Below are 27563 nucleotides of genomic sequence, written 5' to 3' on the forward strand. Positions count from 1 at the left end.
TAGGCCCATCTAATCCAGTAGACTGATACACGCACTGTCTTCTGTATTCAGTGAGGTTCATCTCGCTCGTGCACTCTGCTTGCTCAATTCTTCCTCTGCAGCTAAGACCCTCCTTCGCCCAGCCTGGTACCAGCTGTTGAAATACCCTCATAGTCCCCCACGGATCAAATTTGATTATCCTGCGGTATAATGAATGGACTTTCATTGACCTCATTTTCTTGAGTTAAATTGTGTTTGGATGTTGGAGACTGAGAAAGAACTTGGTATAAGTTTAGTTCCACTGTAACCCAAGTTTTCCTTGGATACGGAAACAAGATTGTTTTTCATCACAGGAAAGATGGCATTTTTACTCCAGGAGTTCCTAGCAATTGCAGTGACTGTAGAAGGTACTAGCAATAATTTTGTCCTAATCATTGCTGCAGTGGATGGGAGGTAGGAAAGCATTCCTGCAGGCATGAACTTTGGCTTGGTTTACACTTGTTCTCAGCTTCATGAGTGATTACCATCTCTGGGAGGAAATGTGTTTGCTGTAAAGAAAATTATTTACTTTGTTTCTTATTTTAAACATAGGTATGTTTTAAAGGAAAGACAATACCTCTTATCCAACAGAACAAAGAATTTAGCTTGGCATAATATAATTGCATAGGGCTTTAAAGACAAATAGGACAAATAGTTCTAGGCTAGAGAACAGGGTGGCAGACTGTCCTTCTAATTTCTCTTCTCACTTTGCTACCAGCTCACTTTTGGATTACAGCACACAGTGAAGCTCTCTGCAGAGAACTCTGAAACAATGCGGATGTTAGAGCAGGTCCTGTAGGAAGAAGCAGAGTGGCTATGTCACTTTGGGGATAAGCCCACATGAACTAGTCCTTCTGAGAGGCACAGCTTACTAGAGTATGTGCCTTGCCATCCCAATACAACCAACACTTTTTTTCAAGCTCCTGTTATCTCCATGTAGCAGCATAAGACACCGTGTGCCCATACCAACACCCTCAGAGCTAGCTTAAAGATCTCTGTGCTATACCTGGTCATGTCCAGTGCAGACATACCTCTCTGGTGCTTGCCAGATTGGGTAATTACATTCTTTTGTGTCTGTGCAATCATATTGGCCAAAGCAGACCTCAGGATGACACTTGTGGTCCATAGAGATGGAAAGTTGCCAGTGTAGGCTCAGAGCAAGCCAGAAAACACGTTTCAGTGCATATAGGTCCCTCCTGCTTTAGCATGCCTTGTCATTTATGACATCATCAGGCAAAACCCAGCAAGCTGTCCTAAGACCATTTGCCAGATAGCAGCATGGATGGAGATGGGTGAGAACAATATGACAGTATTTTCATAGCTCCTTTGAAGACAAGTCTTCCAGAGTAGTGTAAATAGCATCAGGAATTATTTCTGATGAGACTTTTGTGAAGGCAAATCCATCAATATCTTGAATTAAGAGCCTGCCATTCAGATGTAAATATAAAACACTGCTTGCTTTCTAAGACTTTTTAAAAATAATTTGAATTACTAGACTACCACTTAGCTTTTGGACTTTGTAGTACTTTTATAGAGCCAGTTCATGAAGTTCTGAAATGCTGTCTCATATGCCTCACTAGCAGTGCATGGTGGTTGCTGGGACCCTAAGAAGTTAATGAGATGTAGTCTGAAGGCTAAACATAGAATCATAGAATCGTTTAGGTTGGAAAAGATATTTAAGATCATTGAGTCCAACCATCAACCATGCCCACTAAACCATGTCCTGAAGTGCCTTGTCTACAGGCTTTTTGAATACCTCCAGGGATGGTGACTCAATCACTTCCCTGGGCAGCCTGTTCCAATGCCTGACAACACTTTCAGTAAAGAAATTTTTCCTAACATCCCATCTAAATCTCCCCTTCTGCAACTTGAGGCCATTTCCTCTCGTCCTATCACTAGTTACTTGACAGAAGAGACCAGTACCCACCACACTACATCCTCCTTTCAGGTAGTTGTAGAGAGCAATAAGGTCTCCCCTCAGGGAGACATGGGGGCAGGGGAAATGTGGAGGTTGCAAAGATGTGTCAAGACTAGACAAAATGTTATTTTTTTAAACTGTACGTACCAGCACTTTTCCCTATTATGACTTTCAACTGGGATTCATACCTAATATAGATCAAGTCATGTGTAAAGATAGATTTACTGGTTGTAGTCAGGCTGGGGGGGTGGAGGGGGTAGGAAGGTACAGGGTAGGCTGGAGGGGAGAGGATAAAGAGTAATAGCCAGATCCTTACCTGTCTTCCATCGTCTACTTACTAGATTTTCACATAAATGCTGTGTTGCTTCTATCTATTAACCACTCACAGATGTGTTTTATTATCTACTTTCAAGAGTTTTCTTTTTAAAAACATCTTTCTTGTTCTGCTCCCCAAAGTCCTGTTAATTGGTAGACCACTGAAGCTTTGAGACCATTGCCTGTCATGTGCATCAGTATTGTCTCATTGGGTTTTTGTACTGCTCCCTCTGCGTTGTCTGTATGTGTCTGTTGTTTCCTGTCTTATACTAGCTATGCGTATGCTTTGTCAGTGAGCGGCCAGTCTTTCATTCTGGTGCCAACTGTGTTTCCACTTCTAATAGCCCTAAAAATCCACTGGAATGACTCAACCCAGGGACAAGAGGATACCAAGATGTGGAAGAGGGCAAGGCTAAGTGGCCTGAGGGTTTTCTGTAATTAATTCTGTCTTTTCAAGATTTTATTTAGTCTCTGATAAATTCAATTTAAATTTTGTTTACTGATAGCATTTTATTGACTTTTTTGAATGTACTTGTGCGTGTGGGGTTTTTTGCATACTGTGCTTGGAGTTTTAAATGCATTTAAAATGAGCAAATGAAAACTAAATTAAATGGTAGCAATAAACACAACACCTTGCTAGACTTCAGGTAGGCAGCCCTGGTCAACCTAGTTACTGCTTCAGAAAATGTGTGCCAGTGACTGGAAACTCTTATGTCATGCAACACTCAACGGTGACATCTTCTCTGAGTAGCAGCCTGAGGCGTTTGCTCAGTGTTGACGTGGAAGAAAGGACATTATCAGGTGACCCACAGACACTGTTTCTCAGGATTTCTTTAATAATTGTTTTTCCACATTCTGAACAGTCCTTGCAGTCTTGGAGGGTCTCTCCAGTTCATGCCTTTTGGTCTTCCTTGTTGTGTAATTTCCAAACCAGTTTGGGATATCTTTCTCTGAATGCTGCCCACGGACAAGAGTGTCGCTTCCTTTCTTTTCTCCAAACCCCTGTCCGTTTGGTTGCCAACATCACTGCTGCTCTAGCATCTGCTGTTGGAAGCACATGTCGGGGTGCCGTGAGGGCCGTCTGCTGCCTAAGGGATGGAGGGTCCCCATGGTGTCCCATCAGGACCTCCCAACCAGGGCCCATCCCACCACCACAGGCAGGAGCAGAGCAGCTGGGGGGCACCTGGGGCAGCCCCAGCCCTGGGCATCGGGCACCTCTCTGGGGACCGGCCAAGGCCACACTGCACTCTCTCTCCACCTTGCCTCTATATCCTGAGGACATCTTGTACCCTTCCACCATTTCTGGACTGTAACTTCCTTTCTGAACACGATGTAACGACCGTTGTCCAAATCTGGTATCCTCTTCATGATGGCACCTCTGTATTGCAGGCCTTCTTGACATCACTGGTGTTTGTGCTCCACAGAAATCATAGCTAAGCGTTTCTCTTTCCTGCCCATTTCTCTGAATAAGCAACCTGCTCTGCCACCTCTACAGGCATCTCTATGCTTGTCTTTTTCCCATTAAGGCCATGTAGTTGTAATAATCCTTGCCTATCAATTCTTTATTCTTACCAACCCTCTCCTCTTTCCATAGTTTTGACTCTTTCTCCTATAGCCATTGTTCATTTTCTTCACATTGCTCTTTATGGATGAAATGCCCTTCCTGAAATCATGCCCTGGTTACCCACCAATTCCTCCTGCACAATAATCTTCTGAATTATAAGCAGACCTACAGCTGGCTGGGAGGTTTATAGAAGTATGAAAGTAAATAAATAAATAAATTGATGATTTAGTCAAATGTAAAAGTTTATTGTTTATCACATGATTTATATGGCTGAATCCATGCAAGACACCTGTCCTTCTAATCTGTGACTAGATATTATTTAGATGCTTGGAAATCACAAAACATGAGATAGGAGCTTGTTTCTGCAAAGCTTACCTCATTTTTCTATATGATTAGTCCTACAGTTCAGCGCAATGGATTACTCTAAAGGGCTTGTCTTAATTTTTTTGTATTTGGTCTAGTGTCTTTTTTATGTTATTGGAAAGAAAATCCCAAGTGACTAACACAGATACTTTTCTTCTTTATTTCATGTAGCAGTAACGTATTAGTCAGTGCTCTGAACATTCCCCACCATGAAATGAAATATTTTTTTTAGATGAGGCACAGCAGATTTCCCTTTATAAATACAATTTTAATTTGATTATAATTTTTGGTGCAGTCGTGTAGACAATGCAACTGACAAATTTTTTAAAATCTTGACATCTGTATGAGTAGAAGTGGAAGCAGAATGCATATCAGTAAACTAAATCAAACGCTTACCAAGAGAAGTTACAAACAGACTTCAAAACTTCCTTCAAAGAAGCTCATAATTTCTTTCATGAAAGTTCGATGCTATATAGCAGTCTTGCCAAACACGTATTACATGAATTTACTGTGTCCCTAAAACTCCACTGAAATCCCCTCAATACATTCCCTTTTTATATCTGCATGGAATATATCAAGTTGAAGATATACATAGGAAGTAAATCTTAGCCTCTAGTTTTTCGTTATAATAAAGTGTCCACTATTCCCATTTACCTTTGAACCTGCAACATGAATTGGCTACTTGCATATTGGAAACAGCTGAAAGAAGTTGAAAGAAAAGGATTGAAAACAAGCAAAGATCACATCTAAATCAAAAACCAACATATTTTAAGTTTTCTTTTTCTAGTCCATTAACAAATTCATAACCACTTTACTAATTGTATAGTTGCAAAACATATATGTCACCTTATATTAATCTTATATATTCCCCCGAGTGTTTCAACATCTGTACAAAAGATGCTATCTTCCGTGTGTTAGCATTATGTTGTATATCAGTGTCACTGAAAACTTGTCACAAAAACTCTATATTTTGTTCCAAATAATTTATTAAAATGATATTGTGCCATCAAATGACCCCTATAAATGTCATACAGAAAAATGGCCCAATAAATAATACTTTATGAAAACATCTCTTGAGAGGAGAAATAATCTAACCTAGATAATACATCTTGAACTGATGAATGTAAGGATTTATGTGGAAAATATTCCAATATGTTATTATGAGGGCTAAGACAGCAAGTGGAGAAAAATGGAATTGCATTTCTTCTTTCCATACTTTTTAATGTCTTAAGCTACATTGCTGCATATAGAAAAAAAGGCTGTACATCTCAAAACAAGTAATATTTGTGTGAGGAAATTAGAGATGTTTGAAATTACAGGAATTACTTTAATAGTTATTAAAGTTGTGCAAGGTGCGGAGTGCTCTCAAATTACTATGTGTTCAACAGGAATTGATTATTTTCAACACTTCTTCAGAACCATCAGAACTGTATAATTAAACCCTAGCAATATAGAGCTATATACCTGTTTAAGGGAAGAGTTCTTTCCCATGAGCCAAACATATCCTTGATGACGTGTCAGCGAGTTTGAAGGTATTGCACATTGCAATATTCAGTCTTCATTATTATTGATGCTAGTAATCAGTTTAGAAATATTTAATAAATTTGGTAGTAAGTGCCATATTATCTGGGGGCAGTGATCCACCCTACATTTGTTGCTGCTGACTTACAGCTAGGAAAGCAGAGATAATGTCAGTGTGAAGGTTTCCTTCGCGATCCCACCTTATAAGTAACATAGTGGTAATTGATAATGTCTTTAAAACCAGTAATGTGACTGAGAGAGTCACTGCTGGCAGAAAGTGGTGGGAGGAAAGGTCAGTTTCTGGAAAGAGGACATGCCCCTTGCCGCAACACTGCAGGGACACTAAGTTCCAAGAGGTCGTTTGGAAAAGAGGAGTTTCTTTATTGTTTCTTGTCTTTATCTAGTCAAGTCGAGTCATGATCTCCAGACAGGGGTCAGTGTGCTTGCTTTAGATATTCTAGCCTCAGCAGATATTCCATCTTCTGAATCTCTGAAGATAATATTCAACTAGCTTAGTTTTAGTTGAGGAAATAAAGTGGAATGGTTTCTCCAGCTAGAGAAAAGCTGCAATGGCAAACTACGAATTTATGACCCTCCATCACTCTCTTGCCAAATGATACATACAGCAGCATGTGAAAAACATGTTGGGGAAGACTTTTGAGCTGTATATTCATGTGCCCTGAAATGCCTGTAGTGGAGACTGGGAAATGTAACAGAAAGTTTCCAAGGATGAGGAGGACAGTGAGAAACCTGATCTCCTTCCCACTGAGGCGCTCTGCCAGGAAAGACCTGCTGTAGGCAAAATTCAGGCAAAAAGTCTCTTCTCAGAAAACAACAGGTTTGGTTGGGGAAGAAACATAAAGACAACTGGTCAAGTCCTTAATTCCTTATTATGTTTTTCTTGACTTTGACATTAGTGGAGTAATACAAGACAGGCCTTCAAAATCTGGCCTAGTGTTTTGAAAACTGCATTGCCCGAAGTTAAATGTATTTTTAGGAATCAAAGCAAAAATGCCATTGAAAAGGTTGAAGCCTGGGAGGGGTGAGCTCACACCTTCACCACTCCAGTAATTTGGCTGGAGAGTGTTTCGTGCTAGGTAAATTGGGGACCAGCTAGCCATGTTGCAGCCAGATTCGCAGTGGTAGCAGGCTGCTGGAGGGAAAGAACACTGGAAAGTGAACTCAGATCTACACAGAGATAATGGGATACATGTGAACAATTTGGGGGATTTTATCAGTGTACTTTCATGTCAAACTTTTAATTAAATCTGCCAATTTTATTTTTCCTGTATGTGCTTTTGCTGTTTACCTTGGTGACTTTCCTTCCCTGTTTCAGTGTCTGTAGTTTGTTAATCTGTTTTCTTCCAAAATCTTTGAGAAATATTTTCCACTTCTTTTTCTCTAGTGGCCTTTCTAGAGATAACCCACCTCACCTCTTTTTAAATGTTTTTCTTTTTTGCATCTTCCTCATCTGTAGATTTTCTTGTTTTCTCCATATAGGTTTTCCCTCTTTTCCCATCTTTGCTACAACATTCTCCCTTTTCCCTGTACCCTTGCTTCATCCCTAAGAGCTTTTTCTCACATCTGCCCTCTGCCATTCCAGAACTGGATCTCCATCTCTTCTCTCTACTAACAGACTGACTTTGGTGGGAAAACACTGCTCTATTTTTTTTTTTTTTTTCCCTAGTAAGACATTGTTCTTGTCTCCTGTTGGGTGAAAGAAGGACCAGGCAAACCTCTTTTCTATTCTCCTCCATGAGGGCCTTTTGCCCTATGTGGTCTGGGTGTGGTGGGCTCAGATAGCCCGCTGATGCTTTCATTGCATGGGCCACAGGGAGGGGATGTACCTTTCATTCCCTCCCCTACACAGAGCCCTACCACAGCGTCAAGATGATGAGAATCACTGCAGCAGAGGGATGAAGCCTTAGGGCGGGAGGGGGGAATAAATAATGGATTGTTGTCAACCCTCCCTACTGCATTAGGCTGCCAGATGATTGCTTATTCCTTGCTCCCACCCACACGCTTCATGCCACCACCAGCATTCTCGGTCCTTTGTGGCCGATGTTGTGGGCTAGTCAGCTGATGAGTCAGCTCTGCTAACCAGTGCTTTTCCAGCTCCCCGTGGCAGGGATAGCTTTGGCGTAAGAGTTTCAGCCAGAATTATCTGCACGGAAGAGGGGGGGGGCCCTTGGGCACGTTAATTGATTTATTTAGAAGTCTACCATCCTGCATATAAAGAGTAGGTTTCCAGGGGTGTGCAATTCAGCGCATCTTGTTCTCTTTGCATACTCTTCGATGCGGGGAGTTTTGAAACTACACCCTGTATACCATCTGTTAGTATGGCAGCATGGAGTTAATGGGAAATTCAAACTTTGAATAGGTCAGGAAATTCAAAGTTTTGTTCTCACAGCAATTAACTACATGTTGGTCTCAGATGGTATTTTAGCTCACTGGGTTAACGTACAAAACGAATCTTGCGCCACAGCTGAGTTCCCGCACCACAGCTGAACTTGGCACAGGGACCGAGTGGGAGGAGAGACGATCAGAACTTCAAAATACCTTTGTGCCTTCTCGATGCTGGGCAGGCCTGGGCCTCTTTAGTGCTTCCCAGGGGTCAGAACACCCTCCGGGACTGGCGCATCCAGCGTCTCACAGCTCATGTCAACTGGGGAACATCTGGGCAGTGGAAAATACATCAGGCATAAGAATGTTCCAGCTGCCCCGTTCCCAGCCTGCCCCGTCCTGCCTTGACTCCATCGACTCCCTGCTGCGTTGCCTTGGCTGGGGCACTACGGTTAGGCACTCCAGCTCCTTTTCTTGTCCTGCCCGTCAGGCAAAGGCTATGCTGTGCTAGGACAGGTTGTATGGACCACCACGTGCAGAAGGCTCAGTCACAACAACTCGTTTTAAACTAATTTCTGCAGCTGCGCTATTTGCTGTCCTCTTTAATCTGCCTTCTACTTGGACAGTGGCAGGCATGCTACAGCAGTCCTGGCCAAGTTAGAACTTCATTTACGTTGCAATAACAGAACAATTTTTTCCTCCACTTCCAGACAATAACTGGCTGGAAAGCACTGGGCCATGGTAGAAAGGTAGCTGAGCATCAAGTATGTACAGTATGTTGGGGCAGCAGGAATAGGGTGAGGCTAGAAGCTATTTTTTGTGCATGCTTGCTATAATTTTTGTAACTGAGTTACTCAGAAATCCTTAAAGCTTGATTGTAATTACTGTAATTTCTCACAGTACTTAAACTTATTTCTAATGAAAGAATACCTCTTAGTAGCTATTTAAAGTCAATTTATTTATTAAATAACGATTTATATTACACTAATCTGAAGTCGTTTGATTTTGGATTATTAGTTGGAGTGTAAGTGAGCTGGATTACATTTCTCTGGGTAATTTTCAAATTAAATAAACTTCACAAAAGGACTAAAAAAAATAACATGAAGGCAGATTTGCAGCTAATCCAAATTACTGTCTGCATGTTCTCTTATATATTAAGTGGTGTACAGATCTTTGTCAGGTGCAAGCTTTTAGAGCTGTGGAGGGAATGAGGAAAGCTTGCAGTAATTGTTTGGAAATGGGCATGTCAGAGGTCATTGTTACTCCTGATTTCACTATACCAAATTATTGGCCAATTCTTTCTCTAGAATTGCAGGTCCAGTGGCACTTAGGCACATGTATTAGATGCCTTCTTGCATCTCCTTAGAAAATGGAACAATTGACGACACTGTCTTTGAGTAGAAGAGGCCATATTCTTGAAAAAAGATTGCAAATATTTTATTTTCATATACTAAGGAATATAAAAATAACTCTCAGTAAGGCAAGACTTTTTAGGCACCAGCTCTGTGGCCAGACTGCCGTGCAGAACAGAGCTGAGCAGCAAGTATTCTAGCAGCTGTTTACTCTGAAATACCCATATGTAAACTCATTCCTGCTGTTACCAATGATTTTTTTCATCAACTGCCTCCAGAAAACAGTATAATTTGTTTGTAAAGGTAAAGTAGCACAACAGTATTCTCATGTATCTCTTTCCATAACTAGAAAGGAAAAATTGCTATGTTAATTAAATACTGGCACTAGTATCCAACACTCTTTCACTTTAGATTAACTTATTGTGGTTTAGCCAAACTTCATAAAGAGGGACAAAGTCACATCTCTTTGTTTAGGCAGGAGTTGACCTTGTATATTTTTCATTTCCATGGGAAGTTGTAAGCGGGCACAATGGGCACAGATCGGTAACATAAGACTCAGGGCAAAGTCTTCAGAAGTTTCAGAAATCTTTGAAACAATGGCCTATCTTCAGAAATGCCTGCAGCCTTGTCTGCATCAGTACCGTTATCCTCGAGGTCACTCTGGAGGCTGCCAACACCCTCCCTTTATAGATCAGCATCTCTTCTCTCATCACCTCCACCAGCACTTTGTCCAGGCTGAGAAACTGGGGTGACGCTCGGCGCCTGAGGTTGAGCCCACCTCGCTGCCCTGACTTCCCACCCACCGCGTGAGTGCACCAGGCTCGGACAGTGAGGCCCACCGGCAGGAACCTCGCAATCCCACATCCAATTTCCAGCCTAATTCCCCTCCATAAATATAGGCGAGACCTGGAGCAGAGACGAGGCTGGTTTGGGGCTGTCGTTAGTTTCGTATCAAAGCTAGACCGGGAGGTCATCTTTTGTGTAAACAGCAAACTGCAGTGCGGATGGGAAGGGACCTCTCCCACTGCCCTAGCTGGGTGAAGACACACGTCAAGGCCAAGCCTGAATATCACTGTGGATGAAGCCAAGGGCACTTTACAACCCGTGGCTGCGTCTCTAGAGTCCCTGAACCTGTCTGTAGCCTGTGTGGGCGCACCTGAACGAGCTTTCACCTGGCTAGCGTGGCTAATAATAGCAATGAACTTGCGGGACGGTGTGCAAATGAGTCATCTCGGCCTACACTGCGAGTCCTCAACAGGCTTAATGCTGTGCCCTCATTGCTATTGTTACTTATTTAAGCTGGATTATAAAGCTGGTTTGGGCAAGCCCGTTTGTGCTGCCTTTAAATGAAAAGTGTCTGCATACTAATCCTCATAAAATGGCAATGAGCAATACATCCAACTTAATTTTTTAAATTGTAGCCTCCGAAGTAATTTAACAGCTTTTGAAAACTTTATTTCAGGTAATTAGTGCAAATAATTCATGACGGGACAACAACGGTTGCTCTCATAGCGCAAACTGCTTGTGAAAATAGGCCAACCCCCCCCTTCATTGGGTAGAGTTGACTTGCCATAAGAGGAAAAATATTTTTGACTTTTTTCTTTAAAGTCCCACCTGCCCCCCGTCTCCCAAAGGCCATTCCAGCTACCACCTACAAGGCACATCCATACAACAGATTAGTATGTTGGTCATTTGTGGGACACGGTCAGCTAAAATAGAAAATAGGCTTTTCTGTCTGAGAAACAAGCTCTAACTAGTATCGTTGTATTTTCATGGCATTTCTTCAGAATAAATTTTTGATGGCAAGCCTGTTTCCTGATCTACCATTTCTGGATCGTTGGTGTTTCTAACACTGCAGCAGGGTAGTGTTTAATTCAGGGCAATCGTATCTGTTGTATATTGCATCTAATGTTTTTTTGACTGTTTACCATGGCTTTTAAATATCTTAATTAGCATAATTCACAGTAGCACATGGTTGGCAGACTCGGACCTTTGAGATAATAAAAAGGAACAGGCTGAATACATATTTGAAAAAGGTGCCAGTATAGTTTAAAAGAATTGTAAAGCTATTTATCTTAAACTTTTATTTAATTCTACTCAGGCAACATGACTCCATCCAGATAAAACTCCAAGCTACACATTTCTTTCCTGCTCGAACTGAAATGAAATAGTCGTGTGACATATTTGGGGGAAGCCCGTACGATAATATGCATGTGCCTTGTATCTGCGTGGGTTGAAAGGATGGGCTGCCTCTTTAAAAGGTTTCCGTGAACCTGTGTTGTTATAGTAAGCTCTGGTAGGCGAGGGGTTGCGTGACTGCAGCAGACTCATTTGTGACCTCAGAAAAGTGGTTATGAAAGTGATCTCTTGATCAGAGGAATAGAGCTCTGCTGCCTGCCAGACCAGCAAGGCAGAAATGAGCCTCCTCCCTGCAAATCTGCCCCGGCAGGAGAAAAAATGTTCCTCTTTTGGATGCAGCGTTCATAGACTAAGACTTTAATGATTCCTTTGAAAAACACTCGGCTTAAAACAAAGTAGGATCTAGAGTATACATTTTCTCCGGTTAACTTTCACAATTTTTAAGAATATGTGCAAAAGCATCTTTGCTTTTGCTTTTTGCAATTTGCAATGCTCATTTTCTGCCTTAAACCTATTCATATTTTCTTTAGCATAGTGGTAATAAGTTTTGCTTCAATGGTTATTGGACTGACTCCGGCAGCAAGTCACAGTGTATATCCAATGCAGATCATATTATAACTGATGCAAAATCAATATAAACGGATGTTCGTGTCACACGATGAGTGTAAAACAGATCTGATGAGTCAGTAGGTAAGAAATTATCAGTTTTCATCGAGAAGATCTTAACAGAATAAGAAGCACCAGAAGTAATTTATGTATCATAATTCTCTCTATATATACTATTCACCTAGTATTGATCACTTGATGAAAGCTGTAATTAACTGTAATTGCCTTGAAAGTTGAGGCTGCATTCCCATATGTTTCATGAGTGGGAGACAAGATTCCTGTCCTTATCCCATAAAGAGTACTTGTTATTTCTTTGGTAGCATGCTGTGAGTCAAGGTAGCAGGCACCTTCACAGGAGTCAGACTTGCCTGTTCAAGTCAATGACACATACGCAGAAGAGTTGAAACTGGAGAAAAGGTTATATTTTATTAGCTAGAACTTTGTTTCTGAAATACAGAACACTGTTCAGTTGTTCCTTGTCTTCACATGGCACAAGTCTGATAAGAACTCTGTGGTTGCCTTTTAGTTTTATCGCTATATCTAAGTAGTCTCTGCTTTTAAAAATTGAAAAGCAAATCAAAGCAGGGCCACAATTTACATTCTTAGAACTTTCAAATATTACCCTTCCTGCCTTTTTTAAAGATAGCATTTTTCATTATGCTTAGAAATTTTGAAGGTCCTAATTCTGGTTGTCGACCTAGGGTTCGTGGCATTTTTTTAAAAATTCAGTTTCTCTAGTGCTAAGGGGGAGAGAACATGTAAGCCCACTGCTGGCCTGCTTAGGGTCTCTAGGATCTGCTTGGGATCTTTTTCTGAGCGTGGAACCTGGCTGTGAAAGAAGGCAAAGCAAAACGAATGTGAGGAAGTGAAAAATGAAGGTTCTTGTAGTAATTGAACACATCATGTGCATGCATCTTCTAATTCTGCAGAAGGTTCCTGTTCTGCAAAACTATTTATTTTTGGACAAACCATAATGTCTTCTCTGCAGGCCCTCTGACTTACAAGGGATTCCAGTTGGGAGCAAGGTCCATCTGTTTGGATAGCTTTTCAGGACTAGTCTTTAAATGCATTGTTAAAAAATTAAATGTGTATGAAAACACATTAAACATATCCAGGGATAGTAACATTATCAATTTAGGTTTCTGGCAGTTCAATTTTTGACTTCTTTTGTTGGCTTGTACTTTATTCTGAGCTTTTAGGTAAGATTTTCATGTTACTGGTTTTCTTCAGCATTCTAAAAAGTTCTGGAATACAGTTCAGTGTTTTAAAATTATCCTGAAAATCGGTTCTGAATCCTTTTTAAAAAACTTTTAGATACTGTTCCTGATGTTTCCTTTGCCTGTGTCTTCTCTCAGCATGTTCTTTTACTTCCTGAAGTAGAAAAGCCAAAGGTCTCAAGGCAGCTCTTCATACAGTCAACCTCATCATGGCAGTCTCCACAGACAGCAGAGAAGACCAAAACAAAGCGGCTCTGCCTTAGAAAGAGAGTGCCATATTGAGTGGTGTGTGTGTTTTTATCGGTGGTTGTGCAGCAGTGTGCTGTGGTATCCATCTGACTCAAAGGTGAAGACTCTTGCGTTCACCCTGCCAAGTGTGTTTGCTTATTTAAAGTACATTGGAAAGCAAACGTGGCTGTGTCTTTGCCTTTAATATCAGATACAGTATGGCTGCTACATAAAGCAGATATTAAGGAATTGCTGTTATGATATTTCTAACTCTGAAACGACGAAACCAGATTTGGTTTTCTGGGTAATATATGCACATCCTGTGCACTAAGGTCTCAGCGTGAATATTTTAGATGCAATGTTTATTTCATCTTAAAGGTTTCCTTTATCCTCTCCAGATCGTGTGCTTTGGCTATTTTTAAACAGTCTCTTGGGTGATATACTGGCCTACTGACACATACTCCTTCAACTCTCTTCTAAGAGATACTAACTTAAATTCCCTCTTGGAGATAGCAGGTATGAATGTAGCCTGTGTCTTTCCATGCAGAGTGGTGCAAATGAAATTATAAAGGGACAAGAATGTTATAAAAGCTGTAGAAATTGAGGAGTGGAAGCTCAGGAGACAGTCTGTTTGAAACACAGGCCTGGAAAAGAGGTTGTCAAATCCAAAAAGGCAAGCAAATATCATGCAAATCTCACATAAGTCAGTGATTGTCAGGTTGATTTAATTAGGAAGGGGGAGAGATGTTTTCTTGTACACCTTCATAGTTGCATTTCTTTTCACGCTTGGTCTTTGATTTGATTTTATTCTTCAGGGATTGATTTACTAACTGTTCTAAACTGTAGATCTAAATTGAAGAGGATAAAATGGTGCACATCTTCTGCAGCCAATAAAGACTAAAAATATTCTGATATTTTCAAGATAAATCTGTTATCAGGACCTCACTGCATTTCTTCTGTGGGATGCAATTCTTACAGTCTCCTTCTTTAAAGTGGGGAAGATTCCAGTAGAGTGTAGTTGCTTACTTAAGAACACGCATAGCTTTTCTCTTAGTTGTCTTTTGAGTAAAAACGGATTTTGGTGTCATTACTTACTGTTCTGAAAAATATTTTAGACTCAAATTTATTTCAATAGGCTGTTTATCATAAAAGAAACTTTTTTTTTTTGTTTGGATGCAATGATTAGTCACAAGCTGGTCTTTCATCATATGCTTAAATTTAGTCACACACAGGCTTTCTCATAAGGTTCTGATTTTTCTTATTGTCGCTTCTGTGATATACTTTGTTTCGCGTCACAGATGCTGCTCTTGTTCATCTGTTGTTTGTTTTCTGTCTGCAACACATTTCGTGGACAAGGTCGTGGCATTGCAGTGAGAATGTAACAACATAAGAAATACACTACTGTGTCACACTAGCGGTCCATCTAGTCTGGTATTCTCATCTCCAAAATCGCTTTCTTTTATCTGCTTTAAAGCATTCTTGTACTGATGTCATTGAGCACTTCACTGTCCTCATATTGTGGGGTTGGGTGACCAGCAGTTCTGCATTCAGTTTATCCATTACCTTTACAATTTTGTAAGCTTCTATTACATCTCCCCTCATCCTTTTCTCCTCAGTAAACCGCCACAGCTATTTTAGCCTCTCCTCAAAGGGCAGCTGCCTCTGCTGTGGACTCCAACATCCATTGTTGTATTATGTTCATCAGGAGAATCAAACCAGTGAAAAAAATGGCCTTGGGACAAGGAAATAATATGAGCCATATCAAAAGAGGAGTACATTCTTGGACCATAGAGAGACAAAGTGCTGGGAATTCAGAGGATATAGAGAACCTAAATTTTATTTTTCCCTGTACAGATTCTTTAAAATACCTGAACAAGGGAAAAGATGAACAGCTATTCAGCCAACAAGCTATAATGAAGGACACTTGGAAGAACTGGAAAGTCTGCAAGTTGTTTTGATAGGCCATCTGCTCCATAGATCCTAGAATCAGTGTGTCCTGCCATGCTATTCCTCTGAATATGTATGTATATCATGATCGGTGGGATTTGCTAAGATCCCACTCTAGCAATCAGGATGTGGCAGGTCAGAACACACTGCAGTACACTTAAGGCTCATGTGGATTAGTTTCGTGAAGTTTGAATCCCTCTACATTGGCTTAACGTGCAGTGTTGCAGAGTGTAGTACAGTGGAAAAATGGAAACTAGAGTAAAACAAACATAAAAATACATTGATTGTATATTCTGAGGTCCTTAACTCTGGAACTAAGCAAAGTTAAGCAAACTTTCTAAATACAGAATAGTTCTTTTAAATTTATTTTTTTTCTACACTAAACTTATGCTGTAGATCTTGATTCTGATTAACGGACATGTAATTTACAAGCTCATGACTTAAGGGACAAGAAATTGTTGGAAGAATCTTAATTTTTATGAGGGATCTGGCTACTGATTTGAAAGTAGACTAAGTGGTTTGCAGATTTCTTACTCGAGGCTGCTGATAACCCAGGTTTGTGATCCGTTTTGTAGTTTGACAGAATAACCCATTTCTATTTACCTTTTATGGATTTATTCAAAAGGGTGTGCAAGCAAATACATACTCAGGCAAGCTAATGTATTACAACTTAATTAAACTAAGAATGGAATAATACAGGGATAAAATTAGGGCCCCAGCACTGAACCTGTAAATCAGTAGGTTTCCATCATCAAATCATCATATTTAAAGTAATAAGTAATCAAATGGAATTATGAAGATGAAATGGAAGACAATTACTTGGAATAAGTTTTATATGTTGGGATGATTTAGGAGGACTGTATGTGTTTGGCAGTCTTATAGCCAATATAGTCTACTAGACCAACTGATAACTCAGATATGTACTCACAGTGATGCAAACAGATCCCTAAATTATCTTCTTTGCCCACGTGCAATGTGGGGCTGTGTGTTGGGGACAACATCTGTGGAGTCATATGAAGAGAGAAAGGTTGCAACAGCAAGCTGCAGAGAGGAAATGTGCTTTCTAGACAAGTTCTTTTGAGTCTGTTGCTTGTATAGTTAGCACACAATTCATCTTCACACGGAGGCATAGCTTTCCTTTGGATCTGTGATCCCTCAGAAGTTATGGGATAAGGGAGATGTTACCGTCCCAGACTACATAAAAACGAGACATACAAGTGTGGCTTCTTGTGAGTCAGTTGTGTGAGACAGGTAGAATAAAATATCAAAAAAACATTATAGGAATAGCAAATAACTTAATTCACACATTCTCCCTATACACACACTTTTCATGACAACCACTTAACCATTCTCAGCATTTCTTAAATTATTCTACACATTTTACAGGCCAAGAATTGTGGAAATGGGAAGTGTTCATCCAGAACTTATCCTAATGCACATTCACCTAAATCCATAAGCAGCTCTTACCTTAAAAAATTAATCCTGTTTGTAACTAAACAATGAAAGTTTTCCTGGAGGGAATGTGAAATGTCCATTACTGGAGTTACTCGACAAAAACCCTGAGCAACCTGCCTAACTAAAGTTAGCTCTGTTTTGATCAGGGTGGGGTAGACCAGTTGACCTTCAAAGGTCCCTTCCAACCTACAACTTCCTAAGTTTCTGTGATTCCCTATCCCAACTCAGTGAATAGGCCTGGGTTCTCCACAGGTAAAATACTTTCCTAAAGCTTCACAGAACTCCTTGTACCACAGCACAACTGAACATGAGCAGGTAATTGCTTTCAGCTTCTCAGCTTGCCTCATCTAAATTGTATCGCCTAAAGGCACACAGACCTCTTTCTCACATGCAAGAAAAAAAATACCCTGATTTTGCTGCCACCCCAAGAAATCCTCAGTTTGCCTTTCTTCTCTTTCACCCGCACCCTGACTCCGACGCTGCATTTTTTGCTGGACTCCCCCGTGCTGCCTGCCCTGGCATCAAGCCAGCTCCATCCCAAAGACTCAGTCTGTCCATCGTGACCTCCTACCCTGAACTGATTCCCTTCCTGACGCAACCTTGCTCAACAGTTAGGTCAAGAGGGAGAAGACAGGACTGATGGATTTTAGAGGGCAGTGTGAGGAAGGGGGGGGGAATTATTCTGGGAGCTGGAGGACAGTGTATCAGGACTTGCCCAAGGCAAGAAGCTCACCCTTCTCCCTTTCTCACTTGCTGGAAACCCTCTCTGAGACCTCATCCTTAATATCTTGTCTGATCACCACCAAATCTTCTAATGAGCCAGATCTCTCAGGGCTGATGTAGAAAAGCTATAGGAATGAGAGCTTTCTCCCTCTTTTCTGTTCTTCTGTAGAAATAATTTCCATGTGCACTCTTACACAGATAGACAGCAGTGGCAGCCGGATCACTGTTTTAGAAAGTTTATCTCATCTGCAATAATTTCTAAAAACACAGAAGTGTCCAGTGGAATATAGCGAAACCAACCGTTCTGATGATCTCTCCAGCAGCATTTTTTACTGTTTGCAGAAGGATTTGACTTTGGGGAAACACTCCTCACCTCTCGCACTGTGGGTTTTCTCCCCTCTCCCTGCTGCACAAGAGTTATTTTCCGATCCTTTCCTTTAAGCCCCTTTGCTTTTTTTAGGCAACTTCCAGATATCTGATACAGTATATAATGAGGAATTAGGTTCCATTACACGAAGGCTTAACCTTCTCGAAAAGCATTCAGCGCTTGCCAGGAGTCATCAATATTTAACAGCTGTTGTTATTATGAAATACTTCATAGGGTAATGCGGCTCGTCTGCTCGCACGCAAGGGTTTGAACGGGCGCCAGGCCCCTGTCAGAGCCGCCGGGAGATTGACAGGCGGCGAGGTTTGCGTGACAGCAGGGCTGGGGTTAGTCAGCAGTCTGCCTCCTCCGCAGCAGGGACTTCTCCTCCCCCTCACCCCCCCTTCAAAAGGGCTCCTCTGGACCGGGGAGGGGGGCACGGGATGGGGTCTCAGGGGAGCGAGGTGGTCCCACTAGCTCCGGGCAAGGGCGGCGGGGAGAGGAGGGCTACCCGGCGGTGGCATCTCTTTGATGCCCCTCTCGAGCGCGGGGGGAAAATGGATGAGGCTCACTGGGAAAAGGGGAAAAGTGGTTCTGAAAGGCAGAGGGGACGGGATCTGGAAAGCAAACAGTTCGGTTTGTACCTTAAATAAATGTCATACTGTACTCGAGAAACTTCAAAGGGCAGTCAGATTTCAAAGCATCTCTTAAGAAGAAGCAGACTGAGAAAACCGCTAAGTTGGGAAGAAAAACTTTGCATTATTGCTAGCATAATTTCATCTGGCGTTCTGGTAGCCTCCGCAACAGGACTGAGCACCACACATCTTTTATTCAGAGGCTGCATTTTGGTGCCGATTTCTTTCCCGAAGCAACCTGTATGTTGTGGCATGTCAGAGTGCAAACATCCCTTTGATACTGTTTGGCAATGTATAATAGCTGTTCTTTATGCTGTATGTTGTTTAATTTTAGTGTACATCTAATGACCCCTGTCCTTAGTGTCACTCGGTGTTCTCTGTAATGCAGCAAGAGGAAACAGACCATTTCAGTTCATGGCTGTATGTTCGTTAAGCAGAATTGCTCATACCAAGTGTTTCCTAGTTGTTTTGTTTTGTTTTGTTTTCTTAGCATTCAGGGTAACACTCATAGCTGATTCTTCCTGCAGCTAGAAGATCCAGGAAGAAAGACCCTGTTTTCACTTCCTTTCAAGTAACAGTTACCAAAAGTAAGACTTGTATGCATAAAGCAGTCTCTCTGAACCTGCAAGCTAGATTTGGGTATTTTCATCTGCCCATTTTAAGAAACAATTTATCCCCTGGCTCTCACTGGAGAGAAATGGTCTCACAGGTACTCCCTGTAAAAAGGCTTGAAACTGATACGCCTGCATCATACTGAATCTGAAGAAGACAGTACTGTCCCCTTCTTACACCTCAAACGAATCAGATAAAAACCAGCATCCCTTCACTGCTCATTTCTCGCCTGTGCTGTTGCTTGATGCAGGTAGCCTCAGCAGTGCAAGGCCCGTGGGGTGGCTGGGGTACAGTTTGACCACACTTCAGTTTGTTACAGAGCTTAGCTTGGCAGGTAATTTTGCTAATTATTTTCTGAAGAAAGAAGGTTGTGCTTGTGCGGGGAGAGGTGCAGAAACACTGTGGAGAATGTAATCCCATCGGTTTAAAAAGTATGGTTTTATGAGAGTCCTGAAATTTCCATCCCTCTGAACTAAAGAGTATTCTGAAATGAATAAATGTTCTGTTATTTCTGGGGGAAAGGGAACGGCTGGTTTCAAAATGCTTCTATAGACTTTAAAGTGTCAGGCAGCTTTTCTCTTCTTTATAATATTCCAGATTTGGTTTTAAAGCCAAGGGGTTTGCAAACGCAGATAGTGATGCTCGTATCAGAGCTGGAGGCTCAAAAGAGATCTCAGTTTTTTACAGTGTTCTGGTGAGAGACAGTGCAGCTGTGAAAGGCTCAGCAGCACTGTCTGAGACAGTCCCATACTCCTTCAGCCAAACTTATCATCCCTTTTGTGGACTTTTTTCTCCATTAATTAACTGTCATTTCTAACTCTACATTATTTTTTGGTTTCCAGTCCTTTCAATGCTTTCAGATCAGACATTGGAACAATGTTCTCAGAGCTTTGACCTTTCTTTCAGGAAATCACATTGGCCATTTTTCTTCATTTTTTCTCCCTCCTCTTCCTCCTCCTAGCCTCCTTCCTCCCCTGCCCTGTGTATTTCCACAGTGTTGTCCTTCTGTAGGACCCAGCGTTTCCAAACTTGTGGGCCTTTAGTGTTGCCTGGGATTGCACCATGCTCGCTGGATCGCTTGACCTTGCAAAACTGTCAGCCCTGGTACACGTATATCTTGTATTTATCACCCTATGGTATCAATATGCTCATTCATCTTCTTTGGCAGAACAGCTCCATCTTCTGTTTTATTTCGTGTTCTGGAAGTGCAGGCTAGATAAGTTGTGCTCAGAAAAAGGTCTCTGCTGTTCCTGCTTCCCATCTCTTCAGTTTGCCAGTTTTGAACCTAATAGGTGAGCGCTCGATGCTGAATTGCTGACGATCTAGTCTAAAGAGTTGCCTCTCCCACAGAAAGCAGTCCAAGGCTCCATAAAGCTAAAACTTTCCATTTTTTTTACAGCCAGCAGCATTCATCAGACTGTCTGCAATATCAGTTTTTTTCTTGCCCCATTCTTGATATATGGGAACTCCAGCAGCCAGTTTTCCCCTCAGGTCACTGAGTCATCCTTTGCTGTTTGTTATTTTTTGTCTTTCCACAGTTTGCTCCTCCCTGCCTACTAGAGACAGTACTCCAGCATTCTCCCATCTTTCATTTGTTTTTGTCATCGGAGGCTTCACCGTTGCTCCAGAGGGCCACCATTTTATGTAATGTCTAAGCTTGATCACAGCTGCCTCGGCATCAGGGCCTTTGCTATCAAGCCATCCGTCATAACCAATACTCTTACTTATCTTCAGTTCTCCCTCTTCATTCTTGGTGGTGACAGGCATATTGTTAGGCTGCTTTGTTTTCTTTTCCCTGTTTTTCTTCCTAGTCAGATAACATCTTGCAATTTTCCCTCCTCAACCTGTCAGGTCTTGCTTTTCCTCCTCCTCATTCATTTTGGGGATCTACGTGGTTTTCTGCCTCTCTTGCTCTGCTTTCTGCAGGTGACGTGCTATCGCTAGCAGTAGTATCTCTTCTGAGCTGTCACTGCGGTACCAGCCAAGCCCTGGGTGGATTAATCGAGTATTTCCAGCACAGGGAGGCAGAACAAGAGTGAACAGTGAGCGATGGCTCTGCTGCTTCAGGTGCGGGGAACAAATGTCCCTGTCTCTGAGGAGCTCTTGCTTCTTGGCGCGAGCGGTGTCATTCATTTTTGATGGTGCAATGGGTCTCCTTGCAGTCCAGGCCAGGGAGTAGGTTATGTTATGAAATGGATGTGTGTGGCCTAACATATGGGTAACTCTAGCCGGCAAAATAACATTAAAATACTTTCCATTTGGAGATGGAATTTATAGTAGCCAGGCGAGCTGTGGAACAAACATCTCTTGTGCTTCTGCTGCTGTGTTTGTGTGAGCCTGAAGGCTAACAAACAGGCAGGGAGCTCTGGCCTGCTCAGTCGGGTAAAATAATAGTTTCCACTAACGATGAAGTTCGAACTGATGGAATTTTCATAATGCCAAAAGAGCGCATCAAAAAAATAAACCTTCGTTTCCTCTCACCCCTCCCTGTCTGTCCTTTAACCTGCACAAAGACTGCAAACCATGGTGTCAGTAATTACAAAAACAACTTTTCTGAGGGGGAAAACTCTGGAAGAGGCCATTGGAATAAGGGCTGGGGTTTTAAAAATTGTTGTCACGAGTGTCCACATGTCTGTTCTTATGGACAGGCGTAGCAGAAGGCTTGGCTGATCAGGGGGGAAAAAAAGCAACCTTTTCCAATTAGTTCAAAAGGTATACCAAAATGAAAATGCAGATTGAAGAATCTGTATATGCCTTTCATAGCACCCTAGCTTACAAGTCTGAAATCACAAAATAGTTTTGGCTGGAAAACATGGGTAGGGATCTGTTTCAGGCAGCTTGGGATTTTCCTGATGTGTTTTCCCATGCCCAGGGGAGGGATTTATTACATCTAATTATACATTTGAGATGATTGCTTTGGGGTAATGACCGACATTATCACTGGCAGCAAATATTTACAATGTAAGCTAAAAAACATCACGAATATTCAGTCAGTGTGGTTCTGTGTTGCCATCATCTGTTGTAAAATGCTGATGTATCTTGCAACAGTCCCTCACTAGGCTGTTAAATTGACAACGGGCTCTTGTGCAGCTCTTTGGAAAGGAAGTGACTCCGTTTAGATCATATCCTCGGTCATTTGCAACAATTATTCAAGACATTTAAAAATGTAGACCTTTTTCTTCATTTGGTATCTTACTAAAAATTTAAATCCCGTTGTCATGACTTTTAGCAACAAGCTCAGGAGCATCAGACAGCTGCTGGCTGTCTCCTCTTCTTATTCTGATTTGGTATAAACCATTTCCGTCCGTCTCAACCCTTCCGTTTTTGGATTATTAACAATCTCTGGCTGTGGCTGGTCCAGGTCTCCTTTAGCTGGAAGGGACAACGTGTATCAAATGTCCCAGCTAATCTCACTGGTATGCTCTCCTCTCTCATTCTCTCTGTGGCAAGGAGAGCAAACAGAAAACTGAATCTGTTTGCTGCCGGGATATTTGTATGACACCATCTCTGGAATGGGGCAGTAGGAGTGAAGCTGACTCCTTAATTTTTACTGACCAAATGATAAAGACAGGTTCCTGTCATACTCCCTAGATGATGCAGAAGCCCAATGTATCAAGTGATGTCAGCCTTCTCAGAAATTCTTTCATTATGCCCAGAAACTGGATTGGATTTCAGGGATTTTTCTGTGGGATATATGGATACGAAGACTTTAATCTGAGTATTTAAAGATATTTCAGACCAGGCAATGAAAACCCATGTGTGGGAAGAGCACTTACCAGTTTTGACTCCCATGAAGTTTTTCATTATTGTTAGGAAAAATACATACAATTTTAAGCTATAGTGAGAGATTTTAATAAATTTCATGTAGTAAATGACCTGCTAAAAACAAACTTTAAACCTCTATTTAAAAATGAAACAGTTTAAAAACGTTCCCTTGAATTTTACAGTCAGGCTCAGACTCATAGAAAGGAATAGGGTAAAGTGAGACAGAAAATAATCTGATGCCAAGAAGGTCAGAACTGAAAATAAGAAACTTATTTCAGTCCCTTGTCTTCTGAGCTATATAGGCATTTCTTTATATTGTCATAATACATATTTTTATAAACAAAACAACTTGCTAACTTTCTTTTGTTTCTTTCCTGTGGCTTTTGGTTGTTGCTTTATGTAGAGTATACTAATGGAAAAAATATGTTCAATAAAAAATGTGATAGATATTTCATATAAAAAACATCTGGACTGCCAAATATGTATCTATCTCCCTCACAGCAAAAGAAAGTTGTCAGTAACAGACATCCAGACCACAAAGACAGTAACTCCCAATTAAATCAATGCATGTTAAGTGCCTAAATAAGAATTTTAGTCTAGCGGCCCTAATCATTATGATTTCTAAATTGATAATAACTCTTTCCAACAGCCATTCAAGAAAAGCACTTTAAGAAGCAAGTTGGCCAAACGATAAAAGAAGACAATATATCTAGCAAGACTGCTGTACAAGAGGGAGGACTTCTGCTAGAAGTGAGTGAAAAAATGCTGTCTTTTCTGGCTCTGATTTACTCAGTTTGATGATATATTCATGTTAATGCTTTGTGGCAACTTCGAACAAATGGTCAGTCTGGGTGTAAGTTGTTCAAGAATCACACTTGTGAGCGCTTCTTGCAAGACCAAAGCTGGCAGCCGTGATAGTCCGGGTCAGTCTCTGTTTGGGCAATTGTACCTTGCACCCCTACATCCTCAAAATTAGCAGTGAACTCCAGTGGGCCTGTTCACAGTTCTTTTTCACTGGAGTGATAGCAGAGGTTTATTTTACTTGGCCCATATTCTGAGGGTGCCAACCTGAGCTTGCTTGATTTCTGATTAAGTTGAGATTATTTTGGGATATTTCTTCCTCAACTCTGTGCTCTGTGGGAAGCTGTGTGTGCAGGAGTTATTTGTTCTATGCATTTTTATCCCCTTTTGGATGACTTTATATTGGCAGAGCAGCATAAAGGGGCCATACTGAGAATTGGATCCATTAATCTGCAGGAAGAATTAATACTGCTGTAAACTACTGAACCAGCTAGAGCACAGCAGTCCATCCCTGATACATCTGCGTTTCAAACACATGATGTAATAATACCTTTTATACACTGAGGTCCTTTGGAAATTCCTATGTGATTAAGACTACATATGCATAGTTCTTTTGGATAGGATAATATTAATGGTATAAAAATTGTGTTTTAATGACAGCTCTGAGATACAAGTAAATATAAATTAAATAGTAGTGTCGTGCAAATAAATGCTGTATACTGTTAAAGAAAATAGTCATTTTATCATGGGATCCAGTATCATAAGTCGTTCAAGTCTATAGAATGGAAACTGTCACCCCGCTTTCCTTCCACTTAATACTTCAGAAGATTTTAATTTTGTGTTTCAAAGCAAGTAACACAGAGGCATCTGATTAGTTAGGGCTAGCGCCAAAATGAGATGTTTGGCTATCAGGTATTATTTGCAATCATTTCCGTTCTCAATGCGTAGGGAGTACAGGGCATACAATAAGTGATAAATATGGCAAGTATATAATTTTTAATGAGGCTCTCCTATCTTTAGTCTATGTTTTGTTGGGTGTATATTACATGCCCACAAGCTATAATCATTAAGGATCTTCAAACAGTAGCTCTACCGCTACTAGCACATGGACACAACACCGATAATGTAATTGCAGGTAGGTTACAAGACACTAATATTACTGAGTATGCTAATGGTCTGCTTACTTCAGGGTATATAGGAGTCCCATGCCTTTTGATTATATGGGAGATATTTTATCCTGGATCATACTTAATGTGGTTCATTAACTGGATTATTAAGTCCATGTTAATATGAATGTATTCACCAGGCTTCATTTATGGGCATGTCTGACCTAGAATAAGAGAGTGAATTTTCCTTAGGGCTTGCCAGGAATGTTCCCTGGGGACTGAGTTTGGCTCAGATGCTCATTCAGTGGCCATGGCATGTGAAGAAAAGTGGTTTTTTTTGTTGTTCAACCAAATTCACCATGTTGGTTATTAGGGACTGTGGGGTTTTAACTAAATAGTCACATTTGTGATTCCTTCCAAGGAGAAGAAAACAGTCTTGCTGGTGATTGCTGTGCTTTGTATGTTGACTTGTGAATCTGGCCACTTTAATGGCTCTCAAAAGATATTTTTCAGCCATCAAAAGCCACTTCCTTTCTTGTGACACCACCTTGCACTGTGCAACCTCTCCTAGATGCTTTATATAATACAAATCAGAATAATCTGAATCACCAAAATATGTGTGAATAATACTATCACTGAGTGCAAAGTTAATGGAAAACCAGGGATAATTGCATTTCTTTTTTCCTAGTGGGTATGATCACTGTGCTCTATGTGTAGACAGAAATATGGAAAAACAAGAACCCTAATTACTGGTAAATAATGTATCTGTGACTTTCAAGTCTTGGAACAATGCAGTGCTTCCCCTTTCAGCTTGAAACAAAACAATAGAATTAGGCTGTTTTCAAAGTATGTTTAAAGTGATTTTTATTTCTAAAGGCCTCTGCCACAACATGTGTTTTTTATTTAAGATTTTATAGAGATTTTTTACAGCTATAATCAAATAGCTTTCATCAGCAATAACAGAATAAACAATGATACCAGTTTATCAAAGACTTTTTAGTGGAGCACAGCAGGTATCTAAGTAAATAATTTTTTCCAGTGTTTTAAGATCACTTCTTCTGGATAAGAGTCTTTTCTTGCCATCTTTGTTTCCCTTTGGAGGGAAGACAGACAAAGCTTTAAGAACCGAAGATAAATTTTATGAATGGTCTTTTTGAGTATATCCCATTCTTATGATCTTTGCTCTCCTTGGAGACTTCAGACTCCAACAGTTTGACTGCTGTAATGACTTTTAACTTTGCACTTTCAAAATATTTTCCAAGACAGGTGGTATTGCAACCCTTGTGCCACATGCTTTCTGGCACAAAAAGGCCACATTCAGTTTCTGAAGCCTGTTACTGCATACTTAAGGAATGCTGGGCCAAACCCGTAACCAGAAAAGTGGGAAAAGAAATTGTATTGGCAGTCAATAAATCCAGATAGAATTTATGGGGTGATGGGGTGGAGAAACACAATAAAATGGTGACTTGTAAAAATAAGAATGAATCACTGGTGGGTATCTAGGCAATAGCCTTGATTACAGTAATCATCTCATGGCTGTTAGCCACCTCCTACTCTTCCCCCCAGCTATGCGGCACTCAGAGTCTCAAGTCCAGACTTCAGAGTCAACACTGTTGTGCAGGTAATTCCTCATCCCAAATGCATGTGTACTTTTCACGTGTTATACTACCCTACTGGAAGAATTAAATGTCCATTGTCAAGAGGGAGGCCCAATCTGGACTTGTTTTCTCAATGACGTGCAGTCAGACAGTGGCCCCATCATCACCACTGACACTGCTTCTTGTGTAATCATCATCCATAGACTAAGCAGCACCCTGCTAAAATTGTCACTTGGACTCTGTTGACCGCCTCACAGTTGCTCCTGCAGTTTCTCTGCTTGTTATGGAAGAATCACGGATGTTCAAATTTCTGCCTTAACACTTGCTGCTGAAGAAGATGTCTTGATGGACTTTCTTTCCTTCTTTGTTATGTCTGTTGGTCTTCTATTCCACTGTTGTAGGCTGTAGCATAGGATTTATGGTATCTCTGTCTCCAGATGTACTGGACATAATTATTTTGAGGTGTGAAAATAGTGTTTTATATCCAAAATGTCACAAAAATTAAAAAGAAATCTGGGTGATCCAGGCAGCTCCCAAACAGATGTTAATGGAATAAGACTGCCTGGTTCTGTCATGCCCCATCTTGCTGATGAATACTGATAAAGGCCAGACCTGGCCTGTTTTGTCATTTCTGTGCTCACCAGCAGCTCACACTCTTTCAGGGAAGGTCCATGTCGTTTTCAGGGTGTTTCAAGCCACTCTTTTGTCCAGTTCACAGACAGATTTCCACACAAGTCCTCTACTCTTAAGGTTTCAGGGCACAAGAATCACATTCCTGTGGTTTTGTCTCATGTTTTTCTTCATGGCTGCACCAAAGATGCCAGTCATCATACTATCCTGGTATTTCTTATTCAGTGACACTCTACATTCTGTTTAATATCTTTATCAATGATCTGGATGAGGGGATCGAGTACACCGTCAGTAAGTCTGCAGTCAACACCAACTTGGGCAGGAGTATTGATCTGCTCAAGGG

The 27563-nt window shown here is 41.0% G+C and overlaps 1 protein-coding gene across 1 annotated transcript in view; it reads left to right on the top strand.

Moving 5' to 3' along the window:
• AHRR (aryl hydrocarbon receptor repressor) overlaps positions 1 to 27563 on the top strand; it is an 83352-nt gene that overhangs the window by 30712 nt on the left and 25077 nt on the right. The window contains exon 4 of the mRNA XM_049830458.1: positions 23735 to 23835. Coding sequence (XP_049686415.1) covers positions 23735 to 23835 — 101 coding nt within the window. The remainder of the gene's footprint in view (positions 1 to 23734; positions 23836 to 27563) is intronic.

The sequence above is a fragment of the Accipiter gentilis genome, chromosome 27 (genome assembly GCF_929443795.1).
Source record: "Accipiter gentilis chromosome 27, bAccGen1.1, whole genome shotgun sequence".
NCBI classification, from domain to species: domain Eukaryota; kingdom Metazoa; phylum Chordata; class Aves; order Accipitriformes; family Accipitridae; genus Astur; species Astur gentilis.